Source organism: Stegodyphus dumicola, chromosome X1, assembly GCF_044657685.1.
Source record: "Stegodyphus dumicola isolate Sdum_Otavi_A_Nest chromosome X1, ASM4465768v1".
NCBI classification, from domain to species: domain Eukaryota; kingdom Metazoa; phylum Arthropoda; class Arachnida; order Araneae; family Eresidae; genus Stegodyphus; species Stegodyphus dumicola.
Window position 1 is genome coordinate 244,861,921 of NC_140780.1, and position 27,144 is coordinate 244,889,064.

Here is a 27,144-nt window from a genome sequence, read left to right on the forward strand (position 1 = left end):
ACATTTTAAAAAATTTATTTCTTACTTTCGTGCTAAATAAGACTGTTAATTTTTGAATTTTTTTTTTTTAAATTTTTTTATTTTTTTCGTTTATGCGACAACTATTATTTAGATACCTTAGCCAAGTCTCAATTTTCCTGCCGAAAGTTAGGTATGTATTGCAGCTATTAACAAATTAGGCGCAAAATAATTTGGGATTAGGATTATTTAGATTATGGCAAAGCATATAAGGGCCATCTGCCTAAAAGAAAGCAGATCGTGGAATATCTTTAAAGGATAAATGATTCGTATTCACGTTATATATGGGGTTTGTTTTTGGTTTGGTTTATCTGAATTTTGGCAAAGCACGATAGTCTAGGACGAGGAACGCCTTCTTGGAGGACCTTTCAAAGGGGAACAATCTCATATCGACATTGCACGTGGAGAAAGCCACAAAACGTCCATGCAGTCAGCCCGTTCGTTTAGAAACGAGCTGCGATCAAATTAACCATGTTCAGAGACTTTTACCGCTCGGCCACATGTCGGCTCCTTTATACATAGGAAAAAACATGAAAAATGCAATGCAGCCAGCCCGTTTGATACGATTTGAACGCAGGTCGAACTACAAGTATTCAACACTTTTATCTCTTGGTCACTGATGGCCAGAATAGTTTGGTAAAAGCCAAACTTGGACAGAATACATTTGTTTTTCACCTTGTAGAGACATTAGGTTATTTCGAAGCAATAGAGATGAAAAATGAGCAATGCCTCTCCCGAACTCGAACCACGGACCTCTCGAATACGCGTCGAGTGTGCTGACCACTACATCACGAAGCTATGCTAAGAAGGTGGGAGAAATACCTTATATACTATCCCTTTTAAAGGGTGACTGGGGTTTTAGGGGACCCAGTCACCAAATCCTGGTGGTGAAGAATCATGTTTCACCACCTTTTAGTGCGGGCGCCACTATAGGGCATTAGGTTATTTCGAAGGAGAGATGAAAAATGAGCAATGCCCTCGCTGGGACTCGAACCACGGACATCTCGAATACACGTCGAGCATGCTGACCACTGCACCAAGAAGGCATGCTAAGAAGGGGGGAGAAATACCTTATAACCTAATATTTAATTGTGGGGAATAATTCGACAAAAGTTTTGATGAAGGCGCGCATCCAGTATCACATTAACAAATATAACTGTTGATGTGATTTATTTCCATTATTTTTCAATTATGACAACGCCTATTTCACCTTTTTGTGCTTGAAATGTGCTCTTGTAACTAAGAAAATAAAGTCTGTAATTCTAGTTTGCGTTAAAATATGTCATTTGTTCAGCTAAAAAGGAAAGTGTCGCAAATGAAATCTAAATGAGAGACTGTCTGTAATTTTAAAAAGTCAATATTTCTTGTAAACTGATTTAAAGCAGTAGCAGCTAATTTTATATTGCGTTTAATCATCTCCAAATGTTCATTTTACTATACCACAGAACATTCTATCATAGCTATGAAAGTGCTGAATATTTCTTTCTTTCTTCAATTTTCTAAAACCGTGTATTGCGATAACTTGAAAAAATGATAGCATATGAAACATGACTATGTGTTCTTGTTAACAATTCATAAGAAATATAGTAAGAAAATATTATATTCTCAAAATAAAATATTCTTCATAAATAACGTCTTTATTTTTCACGAGATGTGGTGGCAATATACTTGTAACTAGAAGCGGTTGCTAGATTTGAATTTTAATAGAGAGGTTAATCAATGCTTTGAGCTATCGGCTGTTAAAATGAACATGATGGAAGTTAAAAAAATACTTATATAGCAATCAGGAGATAATTTTGGTGGGTAATCTTATTAGTAAATTTACTATATTTTTGGAAAGTTAATCCAATACACTTCATAAAAAATGAATTTTAGTTTAAAGGTACCCTTAGGATTTTTAATGTAATGCGGCAGATCAAAAGTTTCAATGAAGAAATAAAAGCACATAAATAAAGCAAAGAGCCCGATTGACAAAAATTATTAAAATATTGACTGTGTTCTTAAGTAGGTGTGCTGTGAAGATATATGTGATGCAAAGCGAAATAAATGAAATTTCCTATTAAGATCTCAAAAATTGTATCTGATTTTATCCTAAAATACCTGTATATATAAACATTACAAACTGTATAATATAAATATTACTGTACCATAGTATAAACATTACGAAATTTTCGCGTTCTTTCCTTCTTTCTACAAATCAGTAATTTCTTCTTCAGTTTTTATGCCTACTTCTTTAAAATTTCGGACAATTTTCTAGTCAGGATACAGTTCCGGACATAATTAAGAATCAATCAATCTGTCCGGGGCAATTCCAGACGTTCTACAGCCCTACTTATGAGGAGAAAAGGTTAATTTCGCTGAGCAGTTTAACTTGTTATTAACAATCCCTGCTTTCACAATATCTGGTGGTTAAATTCGTTATCCAGGACTGTGGGTCCTGGATATAAAATTTCAATGTTTCATCCAACGTAATCCGTGATTATTTGGCCCCACCAGTGGCTGAGTGGTTAAAAACTGCTAAATATTGTGTAGTTCGTCTCGAGTTCAAGCCCAGGATAACAATTAGTTATTCAAAAAATATCAACAGTGGTCAGCTAATCGCATTTTACCTACATTTAGTATTTATATGAGGGTAAATAAGTGACACTTTCAGTTGTTTAAATCAGGATGAATAAATGCTCCTTTCATTTGTTTAGTTAATTTAATAAACATAATAAAATTTTTTACATTTAATTAATATATAAAGCACCCAAATAACTGCAAAACTCTTCAGAGCCAACAGCAAAAATATCTGATTCGAGCTCATGGACTAATATTATACATTTTCAGTCGCTGATAATTTTCCTGTAAATGCAAAATTAATTCTTGTAAATGTAATGTAAAATTCATGTAAACTCTTGTAAATGTAATGTAAAATTCCTATAAACTCTTGTAAATGTAATATAAAATTCTTGTAAACTCTTGTAAATGTATGTAAAATTTTAAATTAATCTAGCACTGTTCTTACCTCTGAAGCACACAAAATCATACGCCTCATTTATGAACAGGGTCTACCAGCGGCCGAGCGGTAAAGTCGCTGAACACTGGTAGTTCGGTCCGAGGTTCCGCGGAAATCGAACTCTAAAATAAATTTATCACCTGTAAAATCACTACATCATATTCAAGAATCATATGCAAATTTCAGGAAGTAACCAGATGACACCGATGGTACGTCACAATGACGACAGTGTAAGAGAGTGATATATAAGGAATACAGGCAAAGAAGTAAAATTGTTCGCAGGCGCTTTATAAGCATTTCAGTGCAATAATCGAATAGTTATGACACAAAGGACGCATTTGAATGATTTTTTACATGGTAGAATTATCGGCCGTCTGGAATGTGGGCGTACTCAACTGGAAGTATCAGACGAACTTGGAATTGCCCAGAGTGTCATCTCCAGGCTTTGGCAACGATTCCAAGATAATGGTAATGTGAGTAGACGTTACAGCACAGGTCGCCCCAGAGTTACAACGCCGAATGAGGACCGGTATTTGGCAGTTATTGCCAAAAGAAACAGGCGGAGCACAGCCTCAGACCTGTCTCGTCAGCTCTCTTCAGCCACTGGTACGACAATTTCTAGGCAGACCGTGTACAGACGCATAGGGCAGATTGGTCTATATGCTTGTAGACCTGTCAGATGCGTTCCACTTACTGCAATCCACTGTCGCCTGCGGTTAGCCTGGAGTAGAGAGCATGCATTGTGGACACCGCAACAGTGGGCTTGTGCGATGTTTTCCGACGAGTCTAGGTTTAGCTTGCAATCTGATTCTCGCCGGACTTTCATATGGAGAGCTCCAGGTGCCCGTTACCACCAAGAAAACATCATTGAACGACACCGTTACGGTGGTGCAGGAGTGCTCGTTTGGAGTGGAATTATTCTGGGTTCCAGAACTGACCTGCATGTTCAAATTGGAACCATGACAAGCCAAATCTATCGGTACGTCATTCTTGAACAACATGTACGTTTGTTTCGGGGCGCGATGGGCGCACAATTTGTGTTTATGGATGACAACGCCCGTCCTCACCGTGTAAACATCGTAAGCAAATGCCTTCAATCGGAGGATATCACCCGTATGGACTGGCAAGCATTCTCACCGGACTTGAATCCAGTAGAGCACGTGTGGGACATGCTTGGCCGATGAGTTCCAGCCCGTCAACCTCCTCCTACATGTCTACCGGAACTTCGGAGAGCACTGCTTTTTGAGTGGTGTAATATCCCACAAGATTAGATTGATAATTTGATACTCAGCATGCCTAGGCATTGTACGGACTGTATTGCATCGTCTGGGAGACATACAATGTATTGACAATCATACCAACCATGTAATATTGGTTTTTTGTAAATAGTTTTTTTTTTATATTTGCTCCAGGGAGAAAAAATCACTAATTTTTTTAATAATATCAAACATATAGCATCTTTTTTTGCTCTTTACCCTTTGTTTAGTAAATAAGCTTTACAAATAAGTCAAATTTGTTTTGCTTCTAACTCTTCCTTTGCCTGATTTTGCATTTTCCTTAATTTATGGACATGAGTGTATATCAAAAATATAATTCAGTCCTATCTTAGAGGTTTGTTATGCTATGCCATCCTAACAAACAGACATTCCCTTAAGTAGTTTACAGGCTCTCATTAATTATGGATTGGGTGAATAATATTTTGGACATTTAAAGGTTACATACAAGTTTATTTGGGATAATTAACATTTTTAATTAATTTTTCTATGGATTTTAGCACTGCCACAAGATTTTTCTCCTTTCCACAAGAAGTTACAGACAGTTTGTTTTCCAACCAGACGACCATCAGTATCGAAGTAATCATCAATCAAAACAGTTTTAATGTAGTTGTTTTATATCATGCCAAATAAAAAAAATTGCACCAAATAGTTTATCTTTGCAATCTTATTATTGTGATAATATATTTATATAGCCATTTCTGCAGATGAAAAAATGTGATTTTTCTCGCATAAAAAGCATCACTTAGTCTATTCATATAAATTGTTGCAAATACAAATTTATATATTAGAAGCTACATAATGAATAAAAATTTATATTTAATGTAAAAAAATTGCTGTTGAACTCTTCACAAGGAAAAAGAAAATTGATAGCACTTCAAAATCCATAAAATAATCCTTTCCTGGGTTGAGTGCTCCATTTATCTTGGGACAATTTTCATTTCTAAATTAACAAGGAAATTTTGCAAGCACATATTGCATGTGCTCTTACAAGATGCCACCAAAATTTCATTAAGTATTTTAAAAATTCTTGATATCCCATGTTTAAAACATTAACTGGACTAAAACATACTGCAGTAGAAGACCTACAAATGGAAGAAGCTACAATCGAATTCTATTTCCATATTATTAAACTTCCAGAAACTATGAAATTCTAAACAGCATTTTATAATATTTAACGAATATTGTAAATATACCATAAAAAATCTGGCACACAGAGTATTTGGAATTTTTATAAAAATATCACCTAGGTCTTTCATACACCATATAAAAGCTATTTTTTTTTTTTTACAAAATATGGATTATAAATAACACTCATTAGATATTATTAAAATGCATATATAAATCTCAACTGTCCAATTTTTCATGAGAGTAAAAATAATATAAAAAATATATAGAGCGCTTGGAATTGATTTTGCACACAATTCATGGACCAACTTCAATATCAATTGTCAAGAAGTCTGATTATTATATTAAATCAATTAAAAAAGCAATGTATAATTTTAATTTAAATATAAATTTAAGATGCACTACAATGAATAAATGTCTCTAAGAATGTTATTTCCCACAGTAGCATAGATGATAAACTAAAGATCTCACAGCAAGTGTTGCCATGCCATGAGCTTTGGATTCTGGCAGCGTAATGGAATGTAACAGATAGAAAGAGTAGGAAGATTACAATATAAATATTCCCGCGAACGGTCTGGCTGCATGGGCGTTTTCGTGGTTTTTCCCATGTGTGACGTGTATACGAGCCAGTTTCCCTTAGAAAGTCCTCCACGAAGGCATCCCTTCCCTTAGGCAGAGAGCCCTAGTGTGCTTTTCCATAATTAAAGAAACCAAACAATATAAATATTTCTGATGATAACATTTTTTACCTTTATTGCCTTTTCTATCCTCGTCAATGCTATTTATTTCTTTGGTTACTTTTAATGCAGCTGTTTAACTCCTATAATGTTTCTCTCAATTCTTACTTTGAGTATTGCTTGTATACTTTTTTATTTTTGTTTTCATGTGTACATGCATTAAAATAACATAACAATTTGTATAATGCATGTTTCAGTGGACCAAAAAAATTAAAATAAAAGTAGTGAAATTTCTTTACTTTTAATTTTTTCTTTTTTCTTCCAGTAATGAACGTCATGTGATTTATGTTCATGGAATGGTACTAAATAATCTTAGATTTTGGGAGGGATACAATCAGTTACACATTTAATGTTAAAAGACGTTGAGCGTAGGGAAGAAATATCAGATAAATTTCTCCAAACAGGAAAATGCTTGAAAAATGTTTCTTTTTATAGAATATGTGTATGCATTTAATAGTTAATAAAATATGAATCATTCCATAAAATGAATTAGCAAATTTTTACGAGAATTTTATTTTTGCAGAATGAAAGTCAATATTAAATTTGTCACACCAAACCAAAGATAAGAGGAAAATAATTTAAAATATAGCCTATTATGCCTCCTTTAAAAAAATCTACTCATTTACAATAATTTTTTTTAATTATTTTTTTGTGCATAAAGACCACAGCAGCTGATCTGTGCTTGCATGTACCACACATGTTTCAGGAATTAAATAACATGCTTCATTTAACTGTCATTTCGCAGAACAGTAGCTATCTGCTCTTACAATGTAAATAACAGACATAAAGGCTATTCTTTTTCATATTCAATTTCCTGTTTATTTAAGAACAGAACATTGCCTATCAGCCATAAAGTTAGTCACACAATTTTTGCCAATTTACAGTCGTCAACCAGTTGTAGGGATTAAGATAAAAAGCGTAAGATAAGAAAAATATTAAATAAAATAAATGCTTGTATAGCTTTGAAAGTTTCAATCTAATACAGAGAAGGGTTTTTACATTCATAAATCAAAGCTGCTAATGAAAATCAACTCTTTATTTTCCTCATACAAAAGTCCGATAATGTCCCTTATTTACCCATTATATAGATGAGATTTAAATTAATGTAATCAACAATTAATTAGCCAAAATGCAGTCACCTGCTGGCATGGGATTGCCTGCTCATATTGGATAATATAAATATGCGAAATATTTGCATTCAGACAAACTTTTGCACAATTTACAAACGGAAATTTTACACACAATTAATGGTACACAGTATATTGAATGAAATTAGCCACTTTATGTTTAAGAAAAACTAATCTAAGTAAATATAGCACCACTAACACATATTTGTTAGCATTTCAAGCGATAGTAACATAAGCACGCGGTCTTCGAAGTGAGCAATTGCAAGCGCGTGGATGCAGTCCAACATGAGCATTTGTGAGCGCTTGGACCAAATCCCTTTTTCAATCTGTCATTCTGAAACCCGGGCGAAGAGCAAAAGTGAGGTTTGAGATCTAGACGCTTGTGCTCTACGCCAGCTGTCTGAATGACGCTCACATGATGCATGATTCACCAAGAATGTGATGCTTCCGAATTAGGCATGAAAATTGCTTTTTTGAAGATCACAGAATGAAATTCCAACTTTCCAGATTTTGACTAAAATATTTAAATTTCCTGGCTTTTTTGGTCCATTTTTCATACTCCCTGCCTTTTCCCAGCTTTCCAATGTCACAAAGCTTGAAGTGGTGATGAGGTGAGAGTGGTTGATTACGTTGTTGAACTGATGTTGATGAGGCTGCCTGCGATAACTTGTAGAAAATTATCAGTATGCAAACACTCAAAAGCTTGCTAAGTTAGACACTAGTGCTGTGTAACATTAGTCATGATATGCATTGCATAAACTTGACGTACGAGTTCAGTTGGTGGGTGATGCATGAGCTAACTCAGGGAGATAAGGACAGACATGTTTGGGCCTGCACTAATCTGCTCAAATATCAATGCAAGGTCAAAATTCTAGACCGGATAGTCACTTGTGAGGAAAAGTGGATTTTCTTCAACAACACAGGTCGAAAAGGATGTTGGTCTGTGCCTGGCGAGACTGCCGCAGCGTCACAGTGTGGCAATTTGGCTAACAAAAAGATCCATGCTTTGTATCTGTTGGCATTGCTGTGCTATTATGCATAAAGAGTATCTGGAAAAGGTAAAAACCTCAACAGGAAGATGTACAGTGAGATACCAGTCAATGTTGATGCTGTTATCAAAGAAAAACATCGAATTGAGTTCCAAGCTCAAAAAGGTAATGTCCATCAAGATAACACAAGACCACACATGTCTGCATTCCCTGGCTGGACTCGAATGGGATCTTTTGCCACACTCACCATATAACCCTTACATCGCTCCTTCAGGCTTCTTACATTTTTTCACACGTGCAGCTACATCTTGCTGGTTCTATCTTCCATTCTACGCAGGATGTCCGAAATGAGGTTGATCTCTTTTTGGACTCGCGGCCACCAAGTTTCTAGACTGAAGTTTGAAAAACTACCAAAGCATTGGCAGAAAATCATATATTTGGGTGGTGATTACTACCCGCACTAAAAGGTACTACTTTCACTTTTTTTTTTCCTAATTTTATTAAGAAAATTTTTTGGCAGAAAACGTTCGGTGCTACCAGATATAGAAAACGTTCGGTGCTACCAGATATATATCTGGTAGCACCGAACGTTTTCTGCCAAAAAAATTTCTATATATATATATATATATATATATTTATAAATATATATATATATTTATATATATATATACGAAGAAAATTGATGGAGCTACAAAACGGGATGGTTATTTTACAATTCTAATAAAGAAAATTCAATTTACTTGTTGACTTTTTTTAGAGAAATTTACTGGGTTAATGCCAGAAACATCTTTAAAATTATTTCCAATTTTTTTTTTTTTTTTTTTTTTTTACATTAAAACTTAACAATAGTTATTCAGAGCAGAGATGGTAAACAAAATTTTGTGTCAATTAAAATATTTGAGGAAAAAAGCTTAATATTAAAAAAATATAAATGACCATAATTTATTGATAGAAGCTAGATCAGTTAACAACCAAGAGAAAATTATTGGATTAGCATGACCATACAACTGCAGCTGATAAAAAAATTCTCTTGCATATTTATATTTTTATTACAATTAATAAACAAGTATTATTCCATTTTAAAGCTGACAAGAAAACATTTACACTGAAATGCTAGTGACAAAACAAAATTTTTACAAAAGATGAAATTTAACTACTTCTGAAAATAAGCTATTACACTACAAAAATATCCAAGATAAGCATCAACATTCATATGCATTTATCCATCATGTTACAAAATCAATCATGTACCTGGAAAAATATTTAACATGTTGAACACCACACTGGTCCCTAAGGAGAGGCCTTAAATCAAGAAAAATAGGCTTGGTATTTAACGAGTTAACCTAGTAAGATAAATGAGTAATTTTTAGTTCTGCAAGTGATATGCACAGTTACTGTTTCCAGTTTTCCTCTTTCACTTCATACTGATGTTCTCTACCTTCCCCCCCCCCGTATGTGGAGTTAAGGAATTTTCAGATAACCTGTATTTAATTTGTTGCTGTACGAGTGTTAGAGCTTCAGGAAATATAAGTTTTACCTTTAGTTGTTTAGACAAATTCCTTCAGAGCACATGACATTTGCTTTAAAGAGGTAAGCTAATTTTAAAGCTGTTGTGAAACTTTAAAAGTAAACATTAGAGTCACAGTGTTAAGAAAGTTAGGAATAAAGTGCCAAATTACCTGGTATAATTAGCTTTCCTTTGGCTTCAATAATTCTTGAACCCCCAGGTGGAAAAATGTCTTTTCCCACTTGCCTGAAATATAAATTTTACAAATGTAACAGGAAACAGCTTATCCAGCATACACATATATGTGCTTGTGTGATATATATATATATATATATGTAAGATAAAAATATATGAATCAAAATTATAGATTAAACTATAAACATTAATTCTTCCTCTCTATTCTAAAATCGTAATAACTTCTCTGCATTGCGTCATTTCTAGATCACTCTATGGCCCGCGCAACTCTGATGATGTAATAATTAAGAACTGAAACTGTCCTTGTAAACCAAAACTTTTCTCTTTGCGTGCTTCCATCTTTCATAACGACGCACTTCAGCTTTTGCCCTCTACTCTGCGAAGATGTAATTTCGCTGGCTTGCTTTCCTTCTCAATTATATCAAAAATGTAATGTTCTTGAATAGGCATAACTAGAGTGCCAAGGTGATTGTGGCCACAAATATCAATTGGAAATAAAAATGGAATTAAAACTGCTTCGACTGCCAAGTTCTTTAGATATTACCAAGTTAGCATTACTAGCATATTACGCAATCAAAATCTTCTTCAATATGGGTCTAATCAAGCATCTACAGTGTTCCGTCATTTCCTTTTGCTTTTATTATGACATATATATATATATATATATATACACACAAACATATTGAAATATATGATAAAAATTCAAAAATAAAAACAGATTTCATTAATTCTGCACCAAATGTTACTTTGATTTAAACAATGAAACATTGTTCTAACACTAGACTAAAACAACCTTCCAGATAATTTAGTTGATGTTTAAATGATCTTAAGACTTAGCTCAGTTTTCAGATGTTTTGTAAAATCTCCAAAACTGGGAACTGAGGGGGGGGGAATATTATTGAAGCTTTTTAACCATTTAAAAGAAATATACATTTTAACTCTTATATAAATTAGAATATATCAAACAGAAGGTTGATGAAGGTTTGATGAACTGACATTTTTATCTTAAAGCAAAAGCACTATTCAAAAATAAGACTATCAAATAAAACAGAAAGAGCAAAACAGTAAAATATGCGACAGTTAATGTGATAAAAATTCATAATTTTGAAGAAATGAGGTTTGGTTTAGGTTACTTGATTATGGCAAAACATTTACAAAGTATTCTTAAATGTTCTTAAAAATTATTCAGTACAATATTAATAAATGAAATGAATACATTACTTTATTAGACCATCTTCAATATACACATCAGCAGTGAACATCAAGTCGTCATTGACGACTTTGCCACCTTTAATTAATAGTCTGCTATGCGAAGCCTAAACAAGACATGAGAAATACATAATTCATATGTTAAATTTTGTAAGTTTCACTGAATATATATATACATATGTATATATATATATATACATATGTATATATAAATTTAGTGCACAAATAATTTTAATCTCAAATAACTGAAACTCTTTTCAACACCTTATACTTTAATGAAATAATTTTACATGTATATCACATGCGCTAAACCTAAACTAAAACGAAAATATACAAAACTGCTGTTTCAAAACAAATTAGGATTTATTCCACATCCGCTGTTCCTCAAAAACCTAAGAAAACGGATTAGTGCAAAATATAAATCCACAAATATTGTTAAATTTTCAATAAACACAATTTCAGATGCTTTTGAAACACTGAAAATTTTATTCATGAAAATGAGAACAGATTAAAAGCGCATTTAAAAGGACTTAAAAAAATTTACTCTATATGTTTGTTTTCTGTACAGGGCCATTAGAGCAATAAAACTATATAGATGAAAATAGTAAAAAGTGAAATGTAAGGCTTAACGTTATAACCACAATAATGTAAGGCTTAACGTTAATTTTTGCACCGTCAAGTTGAGCGATGAGAAAAGTGCGATAAACTACAGTAAAAAAAAAAAAAAAAAAAAAAAAAAAAAAAAAAGTAAATGCAAATAGCACTTTTAACTCTTTCCTTTTAAAATAAAAATCATAGAACTGGATAAAATTTCGAATATTAAAACTAATTTTTATTTACACTGTTTATTATCTTAGAACCAAAGTTCTCAAACTTTCTGTCTGCCCAAAGGCGCGTTTACACTAGCGGTAGTCTGAGCACAAGAAACGCGCACGATCTCGACGGCTCTGCTAAAGGGGGAAAGGTATTCACAGCCGCCCAACCGGTATAGTGGTTCGTCGCCGACTGCTCTGCCGAAGGGCCCGGGTTCAAATCCCGGACAAAGAATATGTCCCGGAGAAAGCATGGATGTTTGTAAATGTATGGCGTTGGTGCGGCACTTTAAATACGCGGCAAGCCGAAAGTCCTCTCGTGTGGTTTGGTGGAAGGGGAGAGGGGTAGGAGACCTTCGGACCCGTTCCCCCCCCGGGGGTACTCTCCATCAAAATTGGGAGGGGGGTCGGAACTGAGCGAAATCGCACTCTCACCTGAATGGTACCTCAAGGCTAAAGGAATTTCGTGAGTTTGGGCTGACTACGTCAGACAAGTGCACATAAGCAACAACAACAAAGGTATTCACTGTTTTGAGATAAAATTGAGTAACTATAAATGTATTGCAGAAAGCAATGCTCAAAGTTCCGCTAGTGTACAGGCGAATGTAATGAAATGTTCCGCTAGTGTAACAGGCTTAATGTAAAGGAGTAGTTAGAGACTGGCTTTCCAGAAGACAGGCCGAACAGCAATTGAGTTTATAAAAATGAGCAATTTTGTTCCAATTATTATAGTACTTGTATGTACAATATCCGCCGCTTATTAAAAATTGTTCAAGCAATTCCGTTCCAAGCATTTTTTAGTTTATTAAGCGACTGAGTTTAATAGATGGCGATTTCAATGTTGCAAATAGCGGTACAAATTTTTTAACTTATTTAGCAATATAGCTACTAACAATTCATCTAATAAATAATACCTAATTTATAAATTAAAAATTAATGCTAAAATTAAACTATTCGCGTGATTTGGAAATTTTATTTTATTTTTTTTATATATAAAATTTTTATTTATAACATTGTCAGGAAATGTATGTCTTTTCACTTGCTTCGGGAACATACTGTATCCTGAATAAGAACAGGGAACTTACTAAAGCTCTGTTCCAGATTGTGTGGAATAGACGACACAAGCAGGAAGGGTACAACTAAACGCTTTATTCTCTATTACTTTACAGGTACTCCCGTACTTCGTGATACAGAGACCAACCACTTGTGGTCTGAACGTAAAAATATAAAACTACTAACTCTAAAAGCTAACTTTGAATTAGTATACAAATGCGTAGCACTAAGACTGGCCTTTTTTTTTTTTTTAAGGGGGTACACGTATGTAAGTATGCCGAGTTGCTGAAACTACAATACGTTTTCAAATATCAAGAGGGCTAAACCTCTGGCCTTAAAGGCAAACAGCAACCCAGTGAGAACTCGTAAAAAATGCAGTGGCAAGCGGTTCGCTTCCTAAATCTCCTTCTCTCTCTAACTCTTGGCAAAAAGCCACAACTTAAATACTTGGGTGTTAGCAAGACAATTTGCATAAACAAGTTAAAGCATTTAATTCTGGCCGGAAGTAGAAAATAAGAAGTGATAGTACAGTTTTAAAATAAACGTTAGTAAAACTTAAGATCCTTACAACGTACGGTATGAAATTTTACACTTTTACAAATAACTGCCGTATCCATATTTGTTTCGTAATGCTCGTCAACAATCGTATTTTCAAGTACATAAAACTGTTTGTAGCTTTTCTGATCTCCACCTTTCAATTTAAGATTTCTTGCAAAGAACATACATACTCTTTGGTTCTTCTTAAGGTCGTATTATTTTCAAAACATTCCGGAAGAACAGCTCTTTAGAACAAATATTCTTGCTTTGCCACACGATGTGAAACAGCCACGCGGATGATTTTACGGTTACCATGTAAAGGGAAAACTAGTTCTCCAATATCAATGATGGTTGATGATGTGGGATTCGATGCTGGTAGTTGATTGGTCGTCGAAAACTGTTTAAACAGTCACCTGAAATGTAAATGAACGTGTGATACCAGCTTTAGAGTTTGCAGTGCTTTTCTCGATTCAGCTGAGGCTGGCACATAATCACTTTCACTGTCATTTTCTGCAGCTCTTATCGTAGTCGGTGTTTTCACATGTCGTCTCTATATTATCATCAACTGCAACGTATTCTAAAAATGAATCTTTGTAATTTTCCTCACTGATGTCCGAAATATTAGAAACAACTTACAATTCCCCGTGGCTTCATTTAAATAAAACCCACATTTTCTAGAGCAATTACTGTGTTTTGGGAGACTACTTCTCATGCGTACTATAACATGCATAGCCTCTAGCAAATATATCGACTTAGTGATCTCCTTCAACGTACTTACATTTTCACAATATTAAGTTTTCAGATCTTTTCCTGAACGACACCTTACCTGCAATAACATTTGAAAGCACTTTTAATACCTCGGTCTAATGGCTGAATACCAGAGGACAAAGAAAGGAGACATTTCTTGATGTTTTCTCCGCAAATGTAATGTGCGCATGCATATCCATCTCCTATCAGCTGGAGTTAGAGAAAGGAAACCAGTGTTTACTTAACTAGCATCTATTCTTTAATCCTGCAAATCACTCACTTATTTACTACAAAGAACTTGTTATTTACTCATTTATTTACTACAAAGACTGCTTTTTTTAATCATAAGATTAATTCTGTCGCTCTCAGCTCTAGTCTAGACAGAGGTTTACAAACGGAGTCTTATAAGGACTAGGGAAGGGTTAGCTAAAATTTCTGTTACCCATTTTATTGAAGTACTAACAGAAAGATGAATGAATGAACTATAAAAAGTTTTTATCAGCCACAAATACTTTATTCCGGGTTTGAAGAACCAGTCTTTTGCCAATTTGATTTTTATAAGCGGCGGAGATGAGTTTAATAAACAGTCTTTTTTCTACTGATTAGCATATTCATTTTGGTTAATCGAAATTTGAACACAATAAATAGCTCAGTTTATTAACAGGAGGGTTTAGTAAGTGGCGTTCACTATAATGTACATATGCTCATTTTTACATTTGATCTGTTGTAAATAAACGGAAATCAAAAAGCTTAATCCAAATGTCATTATCCCCCATAGGGTTCTGTGCAGTGACTGCTGCCCACGTTGAGGCAGCAGCACGGAACGAGAGAAGCACGTCGGAAGCATAGCTCCTGGTAGGGCTCTTGGTGATAGGGTGTCAAAATCCTGGAGCCCCAGCAATCTCTCTTCCTTCTGCCGCCTCTCCTCTTAACTACAACTTTTCCCGTTTTCCTTCTCCCTTGTGATTTCCACTTCCGAGGTTCGGGCTCGTCATAACAAACTGTAACAGCCTTGTCCCTAGTGTCTTCGAGTGGCGAGAAAATTGCCCACGTGTTTCCCGTACGTGGAGTTCCCCTTCTTACTGGAAAGGCGGGTGCTGGTAGTTGAGGGGCGAGGTACTGTCTCCAACACACTGCTTTGGCCTCTGCTTCAGTTAAACGGGAGGCACCTTGTCGTAAGCACGGGTGTCAATCAGCTGGTCGATAGTCATTGTGTCAGTGGCTTGGGGACAAGATCTCGGGATAGTTTGCGTATAGGTCCGGCTAGCCCTGGCGTAGGAATCTGCGTCCACTTGTTGGGCTCCATGAAGGGTGTGGCGGTCGGAACCGAATCTTTCTCCATTTAAATATGAACGCAAATGATACCTTTTTGCTCCAACAATGTAGCCCACACTCCGATTGTGACCAAAGACTAAGAAGCGACATAGAAAGCACTGTATCAGATGTACTTTGTCCCCGTTTCTTAATTATAACCAGCTCAGAAGAATTGAATCTACTCCCTTTCTAATAAATCCCTTTGTCTTCTGCACAAGACTTCGGTCTGTTGGCCTTTTGATAGAAACTGTGTCCGGAAAGCAGTCTAATAGTCTTTTGAAACTAACTAAATTAGGACAAGCAAACATTCCAGTTAAGCCACATAACACTCTAAATTCGTTCCGAGGAGTAATCTCTGAAATACTTACTGTTAGTAATTGAAAGGGAAATTGATAAAGAGTTCGTAGATGAAAACGTGTGTGGTGCTCGTAGGATCAAAATACGGAAAGAAGGTCAACTCATGCTAACCATAGCATACTTACTTTCAAGTCTCCTAACCTGCCTAAAACATCAAAGCTGGATACCTAAACTGTTCAGTCAGGCCAAATATACGGAATCCAATGCGTTGCTTTCAATGTCAGCGCTTTGAACATGGAAAGACCTCTTGTCGCGGTAGCCTCACGTGCGCTCGATGTTCCATCGTAGGCCATGCTAGTGAAGGCCGCTCTACTGACCCCTTGTGTGTAAACTTTAAAGTCCAGCATCCAACTTTTTCAAGATCATGTCCGAAATGGCAGACAGAAAAACAAATTCAAAACATTAAAGTTACACAAATGATATCATTTGCAGGTCCGAAAAACTTGTTCTCTCTAATCAGCCATGACTAATATAATAAATCTTATGCATCCGCAACAAAATCATTCAGATCAATATCAACGCAAACCGCAATAACCGCACAGAAAAAAGAACTAGCAATGACAGAAGATCCTAGAAACCAAAAATCAAAGAAAAAAAACCTGATGTTGAAAGTAGTACGCCGGTGACTGCGCCCAAAGGAAAACAGGATGTCCAACAGAACATAGAGATGGTATCAAACAGAAAAATAAGCAAAAACCCAAGATCCCCAGTCAAAGTTCCATTGCCTGCATGAGTTCAGGACGCCTAGACGACTCAGACATTGAAGAAGGGTTATCCCTTCCGAAACACCTTTTGCCTCGAAAGTCAAAACAATAGCAGCGCCAAAACAAGCATCCATAATCGGTACTTTTATTTCGTCGAATTGCCGGAGTTTTCGTCGAAATCTGGATAACATCAAGGTTTTAATAAACATGCATCAACCTGCTTGCCTTGCGCTTCAGGAGACCGTGTTAAAACCAAGCAGACATGCTAGGATACAGAGATATACCACAGTAAGAAAAGACAACCCATCTGGGGATCGTGCCCTTGGTGGTGTGTGCCTTATCGCCTCCCACAATCACCCATACTCTGCTCTCCCTTTGACGACCTCCCTTCAAGCTGTGGCAGTTCAGATTAATTTACGCTTTTCAATCTCTGCATGCACCATTTATTTACCAACGCATGAGAATGTTGATCAGCGAGAGTTGGACAGAATAATAGAGCAGCTCCCAGAATCTTTTTTTTTTTTTTTTTTTGCTTTTAGGTGACTTCAATGCCCATAGTACTATATGGGGAAGTAGGGACACTAATTCAAGGGGCCGGCAGATCGAACAACTAATGGAAGATCATTCTATTTGTATTTTTAATAATGGAGAATACACTTACTTTCATCAGCCGACTAGAACATTTCATGCAATTGATCTGCTTTTTTGTTCTCCATCTCTACTACCTTTCTGCTCTTTCAGTGTAGGGAAGAATCTCTACGATAGTGATCACTTCCCAGTCATTGTAAATATTACAGGAAAATCAGCGATCTCAAGACAACCACGTTTACTTTACGATAAAGCTGATTTCGATCTTTTTGCATCTTGTGCTGTGCTGACTGAAGAAATGGTTAACGATATGGACATTAATACAGCAGTAAAAATGATCTCTGATACTATTGTACAAGCAGCTGAACTCTGTATTCCGAAATCCTCGACAAAGTTCCCTAAACCCTGGTGGAACAGTGATTGTCATGAAACTTCGAGAGAGTAAAAGAAAGCTTGGCATATCTTTCGCCGATATCCAACACTGGCAAATCTTCTGGTTTTTAGAAAGGCTAAGGCGAATGCAAGAAAAATGAGGCGGCAATGTCAGAGAAAATCATGGGCAGTCTACGTGTCCACTATTACCTCCATAATGTCTAGTACTGCAGAAACTTTTGCCTTCTGAATTCCGTAAGTTTTATTTCTAAGCAGAACAGCAGAAATTTCGTCATCTACTCTGACTCTCTGAGTGCTCTCGATTCAATAAATCTCTCGATACAAATACTGGCCACCCTTTGGTCTTAGAAATTTTAGAGGCACACCTCCGTTTGAGAAACGCAGGTTATTGTATTGCGTACTGCTGGGTGTCTGGACATGCTGAAATTAAGGGCAATCAACTCGCCGACGCCGCAGCAAAATCTGCTGATGTTACCACTGAAAATGATGTCCCTTTTACAGACATGCGGAATTACATCAGTACAAAGATCTTGTCCAGGTGGCAAGAACTCTGGGAATGCCAGACTCTGAACAATTAAGCAGGTAAAGCCCAATTTGGAGTATTGAGAGCCGAGAGGGAATCGAAAGGAGGATGTACTGCTGACTCGCCTACGAATTAGTCACTGCAGACTGACACATCAGTATCACTTGAAAGGAGATAATGAGCCTATTTGTGGCTCATTTACCCATTTCAGTCAATCACATTTTAACCTGCTGTCTAGTTTTAATCAAAAACGTGATTCTCATTTTAACTCAACGAATGCTAACAGATCTCATTGGAAGAAACCCCCATCAGTCTCATAAGATTTTTAAGACATCTCTTTTTACCATATTATTTGAAGTTTTTTTCCTTTTATCCTACTCTACCTGTTGCTAGACCATTTCTCCATGCCTTCATCAGCATTTCAGGTTCATTTCATCAATTCATTTGATACAGAGTGTTTGTGCATCTTGAAATTTATTCACCATTTGTCTGGCGCATAATAACCCTCGAGGTTTTGCGCCATTAAAAACCAACCAACCAAATGTCATTAATTGCGCACAAGAGAAAACTCAGCTACACTGGTGCGTCAAGACAGGATGAGATTAAGTGATTGAAGCCTCGAGGGCTATTTGCCTAAGGGAAGGGATGACTTCGTGGACGACTTTCTAAACGAAACTCGCTCTTATACACGCTACACGTGGGGAAAACACCCATGCAGCCAGTCCGTTCACGGAATTCGAACCTCGGACCGAACTACCAATGTCAAGACAGGATGAAAATCGAAACTATTGAATATTATTCATCTGGAAGTAACAACAGTACCCACCACTTATTAAACTCACTGGCTAATAAACTTAACCGCTTATTACGTCAACATTCCAAGAACCAACACAAATGCACATTAACCAATAGAAAATCCGCTGTTTATTAAACTCATCTAGCTAGCAAAAAACTGATTCTTCAGGCTAGAATACCCTGCTTGTTCCTAATGAAGATTTTGGTAGTTCCTCCATTTAACGCATTGTGGGCTATTTATCATTCAGGTATGTAGTGTTCCAGTAAATCGGGTTTGATCGAAACTCTTCTATCCTCTAATCATTGTATCTATGTTTGGTTGGTTGGTTGATTTTTTAATGGCACAAAACCTCGAGGGTTATTATGCGCCAGACAAATGGTGAATAAAATTCAAGATGCACAAACACATTGTATGAAATTAATTGACGAAATGAACCTGAAATGCTGATGAAGGCATGGAGAAATGACTTTAAGAAATGCTCTAGCAACAGGTAGAGCAGGATAAAAAGAAAACTTCAAATCATATGGTAAAAAGAGATGTCTTTTAAAAATCTTACGAGGTTGATGTGGGGGTTTCTTCCAATGAGATGAAGGCATGAAGAAATGACTGAGAAATGCTCTAGCAACAGGTAGAGCAGGATAAAATGCAGTTCAAATCATTTGGTAAAAAGAGATTTTTTTTAAAAATATTATGAGGTTGATGTGAGGGTTTCTTCCAATGAGATCTGTTAACATTCGTAGAGTTAAAATAAAATTTACGTTTCTGACTAAAAGCAGGACAGCAGGTTAAAATGTGATTGACTGAAACGGGAACGTTGCAAGTGCCACAAACAGGCTCATTATCTCTTTTAAGACATACTGATGTGTCAGTCTGCAATGATCAATTCGTTGGCGAGTCAGTAGTACATCCTCCTTTCGATTCCCTCTCGACTTCCAATATTCCAAATTGGGTTTTACCTGCCTCAATTTGTTCATAGACTGGCATTCCCAGAGTTCTTGCCACCTGGACAAGATCTTTGTACTGATGTAATTCCGTATGTCTGTAAAAGGCACATCGTTTTCTGAGGTAATATCAGCAGATTTTGCTGCGGCGTCGGCGAGTTGATTGCCTTTAATGCCAGCATGTCCAGGCACCCAGCAGTAGGGAATATAATAACCTGCGTTTCTCAAACGGAGGTGGGCCTTTACAATTCCAAAGACCAAAGGGTGGCCAATATTTGTATTTATTAAATCAAGAGCACTCAGAGAGTCAGAGTAGATGACGAAATTTCTACTGTTCTGCTTAGAAATAAAGATTAAGGAATTCAGAATGGCAAAAGTTTCTGCAGTAAAGACAGATCAGCCAAATGAAGTTTACTACTCTTTATTACAAACAAAAGCTACCCCGACATGATCATGATTCTTTGAGCCATCAGTAAATATTGCTTTGCAGTTAGAATGACTGCTTCTATTGCTCTATGAAAATTTGTTGATATTAGACATCATTGGTACTGCTCTTCTTTAGTTCTCCAAAAACGTTAAGTAGGTGAATATTCACTTCTTGCCAGGGAGCAATACCGAAAAGTTCAAAGTTTTTGGGATGCAGATCATTTAGGTTGAATTCTTCAATCAATGAGTGAACGCGAAGATCAAAAGGTGGGATACATGAAGGACGGGCTCGGTAAAGACGCCAGTACTGATCAGATGTCATGAGTCGGACAGGATGTTCGGCCTGTGACATTACTTTATAATGAAGATCAATGGACAACCGTCTGAATTCCAGAGATGGTTCAAAACAGATGACATATAATCTTTGGACTGGAGATGTTCTGAAAGGCTCTACAGCAAATCCGTAGCGCTTGATGTTGGACTGGATCCAATTTCAGTAGCACAGGTCTTGCTGATTCATAGATAACACAGCCGTAGTCAAGTTTGGAACAGATTAAAGCTCTATAAATGCAGAGCATAGAAAAACGTTCTGCTCCCCATGAAGTATTGGCCAGGACTTTCCGTATGTTGAGAGCACATTTTTTCTTTAGATTTAAGACATGCGGAAGGAAAGTGAGCTTTCTGTCAAATATAACTCCTAAGCAGTTTGCTTCTGGCTCAACGCGGATCAAAGAGCCGTCAAGATGCAGCTCTGGATCAGGATTTAGATTTCTTTTGCGACAGAAGTGCACGCAGACTGTCTTCTGGCTAGAAAATTTAAAACCATTGTTGTTGGACCACTTTATGATTCTATTTAGAGCAATTTGTAGTTATCTGTCAATGTATCTCATATCTTGGCCTTGACAATAGATCATCAGATTATCAACATACAGGGAACCATGCACTGTGGGAGGAAGTTCTCTTAAAATGGAGTTAATTTTCAGGCTGAAAAGAGTGACACTGACCACTGAACCTCGTGGTACATCTTGTTGTACAAATACTTGAGAAAGCAACGAACCAATCTTGACTTGGAAAGTGCGGACCTTCAGAAAGTTTTGCATGAAGATGGGTAAATTACCTCGCAATCCAGTGCTGCAAAGGTCATGAAGAGTTCCATGCCGCCAAGTTCTATCGTACGCCTTTTCCATGTCAAAGAACACTGAAACCACATGATTTCTTTTCACAAATGCATTGCGTACTGCAGTTTCTAAAAACGGGGCATCACGTGAAGATGTTCCCTTACAGAAACCACTTTGGGAAGACGATAGGCAAAGATTAGTCTCCAGATAGCATGTGAGACGGTGATTTACCATTTTGTCCATGATCTTGCAAACGCAGCTAGTGAGCGCGATGGGACGATAATTTAAAGGATTTTTCAGGTCCTTCCCGGGTTTTACTATAGGGATAACAAAGGCTCTGTAGTAGGCAGTTGGAAAAATTTGTTCCTTCCATCTTATTATAAAGAGCAACAAGGGCCACTAGAGATTCATAGGGCAGGTGCTTTATCATCAAATAACTTATGCCATCAGGACCACGACAAGTCCTATCAGTGCGAGATATTACACCACTTAATTCAAACATGGTGACATCTTCATTATAATATTCTGCATTAGGATGGGAAAAGTCGAATTGAATCCTTTCCAAGCGCATCTTTGTAGGCAGAAACTCTTTTCAGTAATGCTAACTATTAGTAATGTAAGTTACTGCAAGATACAGCAGAAAAAGTATCACCTAGGGCATCGGCTATTTCTTCTCTAGTGCTTATCAACATTTCATCTTTTTCCAGAGTAGAAAAGGAATAATCATTATATAGTTTAGAGGCTTTGCGGACTCTTTCCCAAAACTGTTTGCTAGACATTGAGGAGGTAAATAGTGGACACGTAGGCTGCTCATTACTTTCTCTGACTTTTCGGCCTCACATTTCTTGCATTTCGCCTTAGCTTTTTTAAAGGCAAGATTTGCCAGTGTTGGATATCGGCGAAAGATACGCCAAGCTTTCTTTTGCCCTCTCGAAGTTTCATGACAATCACTGTTCCACCAGGGTTTAGCGAACTTTGTCGAGGATTTCGGAATACAGAGTACAGCTGCTTGCACAAGAGTATCAGAGATCATTTTTACTGCTGTAATAACGTCCACATCGTTAACCATTTCTTCAGTCAGCACAGCACAAGATGCAAAAAGATCCCAATCAGCTTTATCGTAAAGTAAGCGTGGTTGTCTAGAGGTCACTTATTTTCCTGTAATATTTACAGTAACTGGGAAGTGGTCACTATCGTAGAGATTCTCCCCTACACCGAAAGAGCAAAAAGGTAGTAGAGATGGAGAACAAAAAACCAGATCAATTGCATGAAATGTTCTAGTCGGCTGAGGAAAGTAAGTGTATTCTCCATTATTAAGGAGAAAATGGAATGATCTTCCATTAAGTGTTCGATCTACCGGCCCCTTGAATTATTGTCCCTACTTCCCCATACGGTACTATGGGCATTAAAGTCACCTAAAAGCAAAAAAAGGTTCTGGGAGCAGCTCTCGCTGATGAACATGCTCTTGTGGGGATAAATAAATGGTGCATGCAGAGATTGAAAAGCGTAAATTAATCTGAACCGCCACATCTTGAAGGGAGGTCGTCAAAGGGAGAGCAGTGTATGAATGATTGTGGGAGCCTATAAGGCACACACCACCAAGGGCACGATCCCCAGATGGGTTGTCCTTTCTTACTGTGGTATACCTCTGTATCTTAGCATGTCTGCTTGGTTTTAACAAGGTCTCCTGAAGCGCAAGGCAGACAGGTTGATGCATGATTTTTAAATCCTTGATGTTATCCAGATTTCGACGAAAACTCCGGCAATTCGACGAAATAAAAATACCGATTATGGATGCTTGTTTTGGCGGTGCTGTTGTTTTGACTTTAGAGGCAAAAGGTGTTTCGGAAGGGATAACCCTTCTTCAATGTCTGAGTCGTCTAGGCGTCCTGAACTCATGCTTGCAATGAAACTTTGACTGGGGGTCCTGCATTTTTGCTTATTTTTCTGTTTGATACCATCTCTATGTTCTATTGGACATCCTGCTTTCCTTTGCGCGCAGTCACTGGCGTACTACTTTCAACATCAGGTTTTTTCTCCGATTTTTTGTTTCTAGGATCTTCTGTCATTGCTAGTTCTTTTTTCTGTGCGGTTATTGCGGTTTGCGTTGATATTGATCTGAATGATTTTGTTGCGGATGCATAAGATTTATTATATTAGTCATGGCTGATTAGAGAGAACAAGTTTTTCGGACCTGCAAATGATATCATTTGTGTAACTTTAATGTTTTGAATTTGTTTTTCTGTCTGCCATTTCGGACATGATCTTGAAAAAGTTGGATGCTGGACTTTAAAGTTTACACACAAGGGGTCAGTAGAGCGGCCTTCACTAGCATGGCCTACGATGGAACATCGAGCGCACGTGAGGCTACCGCGACAAGAGGTCTTTCCATGTTCAAAGCGCTGACATTGAAAGCAACGCATTGGATTCCGTATATTTGGCCTGACTGAACAGTTTAGGTATCCAGCTTTGATGTTTTAGGCAGGTTAGGAGACTTGAAAGTAAGTATGCTATGGTTAGCATGAGTTGACCTTCTTTCCGTATTTTGATCCTACGAGCACCACACACGTTTTCATCTGCGAACTCTTTATCAATTTCCCTTTCAATTACTAACAGTAAGTATTTCAGAGATTACTCCTCGGAACGAATTTAGAGTGTTATGTGGCTTAACTGGAATGTTTGCTTGTCCTAATTTAGTTAGTTTCAAAAGACTATTAGACTGCTTTCCGGACACAGTTTCTATCAAAAGGCCAACAGACTGAAGTCTTGTGCAGAAGACAAAGGGATTTATTAGAAAGGGATTAGATTCAATTCTTCTGAGCTGGTTATAATTAAGAAACGGGGACAAAGTACATCTGATACAGTGCTTTCTATGCCGCTTCTTAGTCTTTGGTCACAATCGGAGTATGGGGTACATTGTTAGAGCAAGAAGGTATCAAGGGGTCTTTCCATGTTCAAAGCGCTGACATTGAAAGTAACGCATTGGATTCAGTATATATGGCCTGACTGAACAGTTTAGGTGTCCAGCTTTGATGTTTTGGGCAGGTTAGGAGACTTGAAAGTAAGTATGACATGTTTAGTGGGCATAAGTTGACCTTCTTTCCGCATTTTGATCCTACGAGCACCACACACGTTTTGATCTGCCAACTCTTTAACAAATACCTCTTCAGTTACAGACATTAAGTCTATTTGAGACATTACTCCTCGGGACGAATTTAGAGTGTGATGTGGCTTAACTACAATGTTTTCTTTTCGTAATTTGGTTAGTTTCAAAAGACTATTAGACTAATTTCAGGACATAGTTTCTATCAAAAGGTCTCCAGACCGAAGTTTCTTAATATTTTTCAGTTCTGCTACAGAAGACAAAAGTGGTTTGTTTATTAGAAAGGGTGACATTTTTTTCAATTCTTCAGAGCTGGTTATAATTAAGAAACACGGACAAAATACATCTGATATAGTGCTTTCTATGTCGCTTCTTAGTCTTTTGGTCACAGTCGGAGTATTGATTACATTGTTGGAGCAGGAAGGTATCATTTGCATTCATATTTAAGTGGAGAAAGATTCGGGTCCGACCGCCCCACCCTTCATGGAGCCCAACAAGGGGACGCAGATTCTTACGCCTGGGCTAGCCGGACCTAGAGTTTGCGTATAGGTCCGGCTAGCCCTGGCGTTCCACAGTCGGCTGTCCCAAAAGCAGGTACTTCCGAGAGCTTGTCCCGAAGCCACTGACACAAGGACTAGTGACCAGGCGATTGACACCCGTGAGAACGAAAAGGTGCCTCCTGTTTAACGGAAACAGAGGCCAAAGCAGTGTGTTGGGGACAGTACCTCGCCCCTCAACTACCAGGACCCTCCTTTCCACGACAGACACGGGTCTCCTAAATATGCATGCACTATTTATTCGGGTCCATATCGCACGGCAAACACGTGGGCAGTTTTCTCGCCATTCGAAGACACTAGGAACAAGGCTTTTACCGTTTGTTATGACGAGCCCGAAATCGGAAGAGAAAACCACAAGAGAGAAGGAAAACGGGAAAAGTTGCAGTTAAGAGGAGAGGAGGCAGAAAGGAGGAGACATCACTGTGGCTCCAGGATTGTGACACTCGATCCCCGAGACGGTAATCCCCTGAAGGATCTTCACCTGCTATGCTTTAGCTGGGTATGTTGGAACGGCCTTCACGCCTAGGGTGGCCCTACCAGGAGCTATGCTTCCGACGTACTTCGCCCGTTCCGCCCAGTGACACCGCCCCGCCACGTTGAGGCAGTATAGCAAGACTTGGGGGTCACTGTATCTATGTGACAGTTTTCAGAGTTTCAAAATTTCCTATTTTCAGTTTAATAAAAACTATACCACTGTAAATGAGTGTGGGTTCATTCTCGAATGTCAGTTAATAGGAGGTGAAAGAGGAGCTTCTCTATCCTGTCTACCTGTATTCGCCAACTTTTTAACTCAGTTTTCGCCTTGATTAGTACGTCAGAGCTAACTGATATTCTCCAGCCATAAAATCCTGTGTTGCATATGCATCCGAGCACTGGATTCTGATTCACCGAATGCCGAGGATTACGACGTAAGGTTATGGTTAAACAGGGTTCGTAGCCACATTTTAGTTAAAAAAATAAGCACCTATAAGCACTTTTCAAGCAAATTTTTAGGGAAAAAAATAAGCACCTGTCTAATTACATTATACACAACTGCATGATCTTAAAAGAAAAATTAGACTTGTAATTTAAAATATAAGAAATTCAGTATTAATTAAGTGAGAATGAGCATTACTGAACCATGGAAAACAATTACATTCTTTTTTTTTTTTATAATTTTAAATAACAGTTCAATTCACAGAACTAGTTTACAATGAAAGAAAAAAAATTACGCAGAACTAAATCATATTACAAGATTTAATGACGAAATTTCTGTTCAAAATAGAGTGAATAAAAATAAACCATATTTATTATATTCGTTTGGCACCTAAAATAAATACAATTTATTGTTCCAATCTTATTAATATTTAAATAACTTAAATCAAAATTCTGAACATTTTCTGAATTTTCATTGTATAACAGATTTCCTTTAACAGATATTGCAGGCAAAGTAATTTAAGTAAAAAAAAGGAGCTTTTCTGAAATCAGAAGATGGGAAATTTCTTCATGCAGACATCCTTTAACTGTAAAAGCTTAACTAACCGTCATACTCAAATTTCCGAATACCTAAAAATTCCGAATAGTCGAGCATAACTGGTAAAAGTGGAAAGGGGGGGAAGGTTGCAGCTATTCTTTAGATTTTTCAGCTAAACAATGCTCTTGACATTTCGATATGTGCATCATATAAAAAATAGTCCAATGGAACTGAAAATTAATCTGTTTAGCAAGCAGAGTAAGACTCTTTTATCTCTGTGAAATATCGCAAACGTTACTGCGCAATACGTGCGCCTTAATTCTTCCGCACGTGATATTACGCAATCGGAATCAACAGTTGCCGGTATTCAGAGAATAAATAACTAAATAAAGGAAAACGCCCCTTTGCTTCGTCGGGTTTTCACCGTCGTGCGCCCATGTGGCATATTTATCATTGGGCAGGACACGTCGCGCTCCGCGCGATATCCCTGCCGTACTCATATTGATTAATAAAGAGATTTACCAGTCTGGAGTGCTTGTC

General features: G+C 37.1%; 1 protein-coding gene across 9 annotated transcripts in view; it reads right to left on the minus strand.

Annotated features, from left to right (window-relative positions):
• LOC118190608 (dihydropyrimidinase-like) overlaps positions 1-27,144 on the minus strand; it is a 216,883-nt gene that overhangs the window by 103,238 nt on the left and 86,501 nt on the right. For all 9 annotated transcript variants that reach the window (XM_085807366.1, XM_085807364.1, XM_085807367.1 and 6 more), the window contains 2 exons: positions 11,195-11,289; positions 9,951-10,024 (listed from right to left, as the gene is read on the minus strand). In XM_085807366.1, the coding sequence (XP_085663492.1) occupies positions 9,951-10,024; positions 11,195-11,289 (169 nt within the window). The remainder of the gene's footprint in view (positions 1-9,950; positions 10,025-11,194; positions 11,290-27,144) is intronic.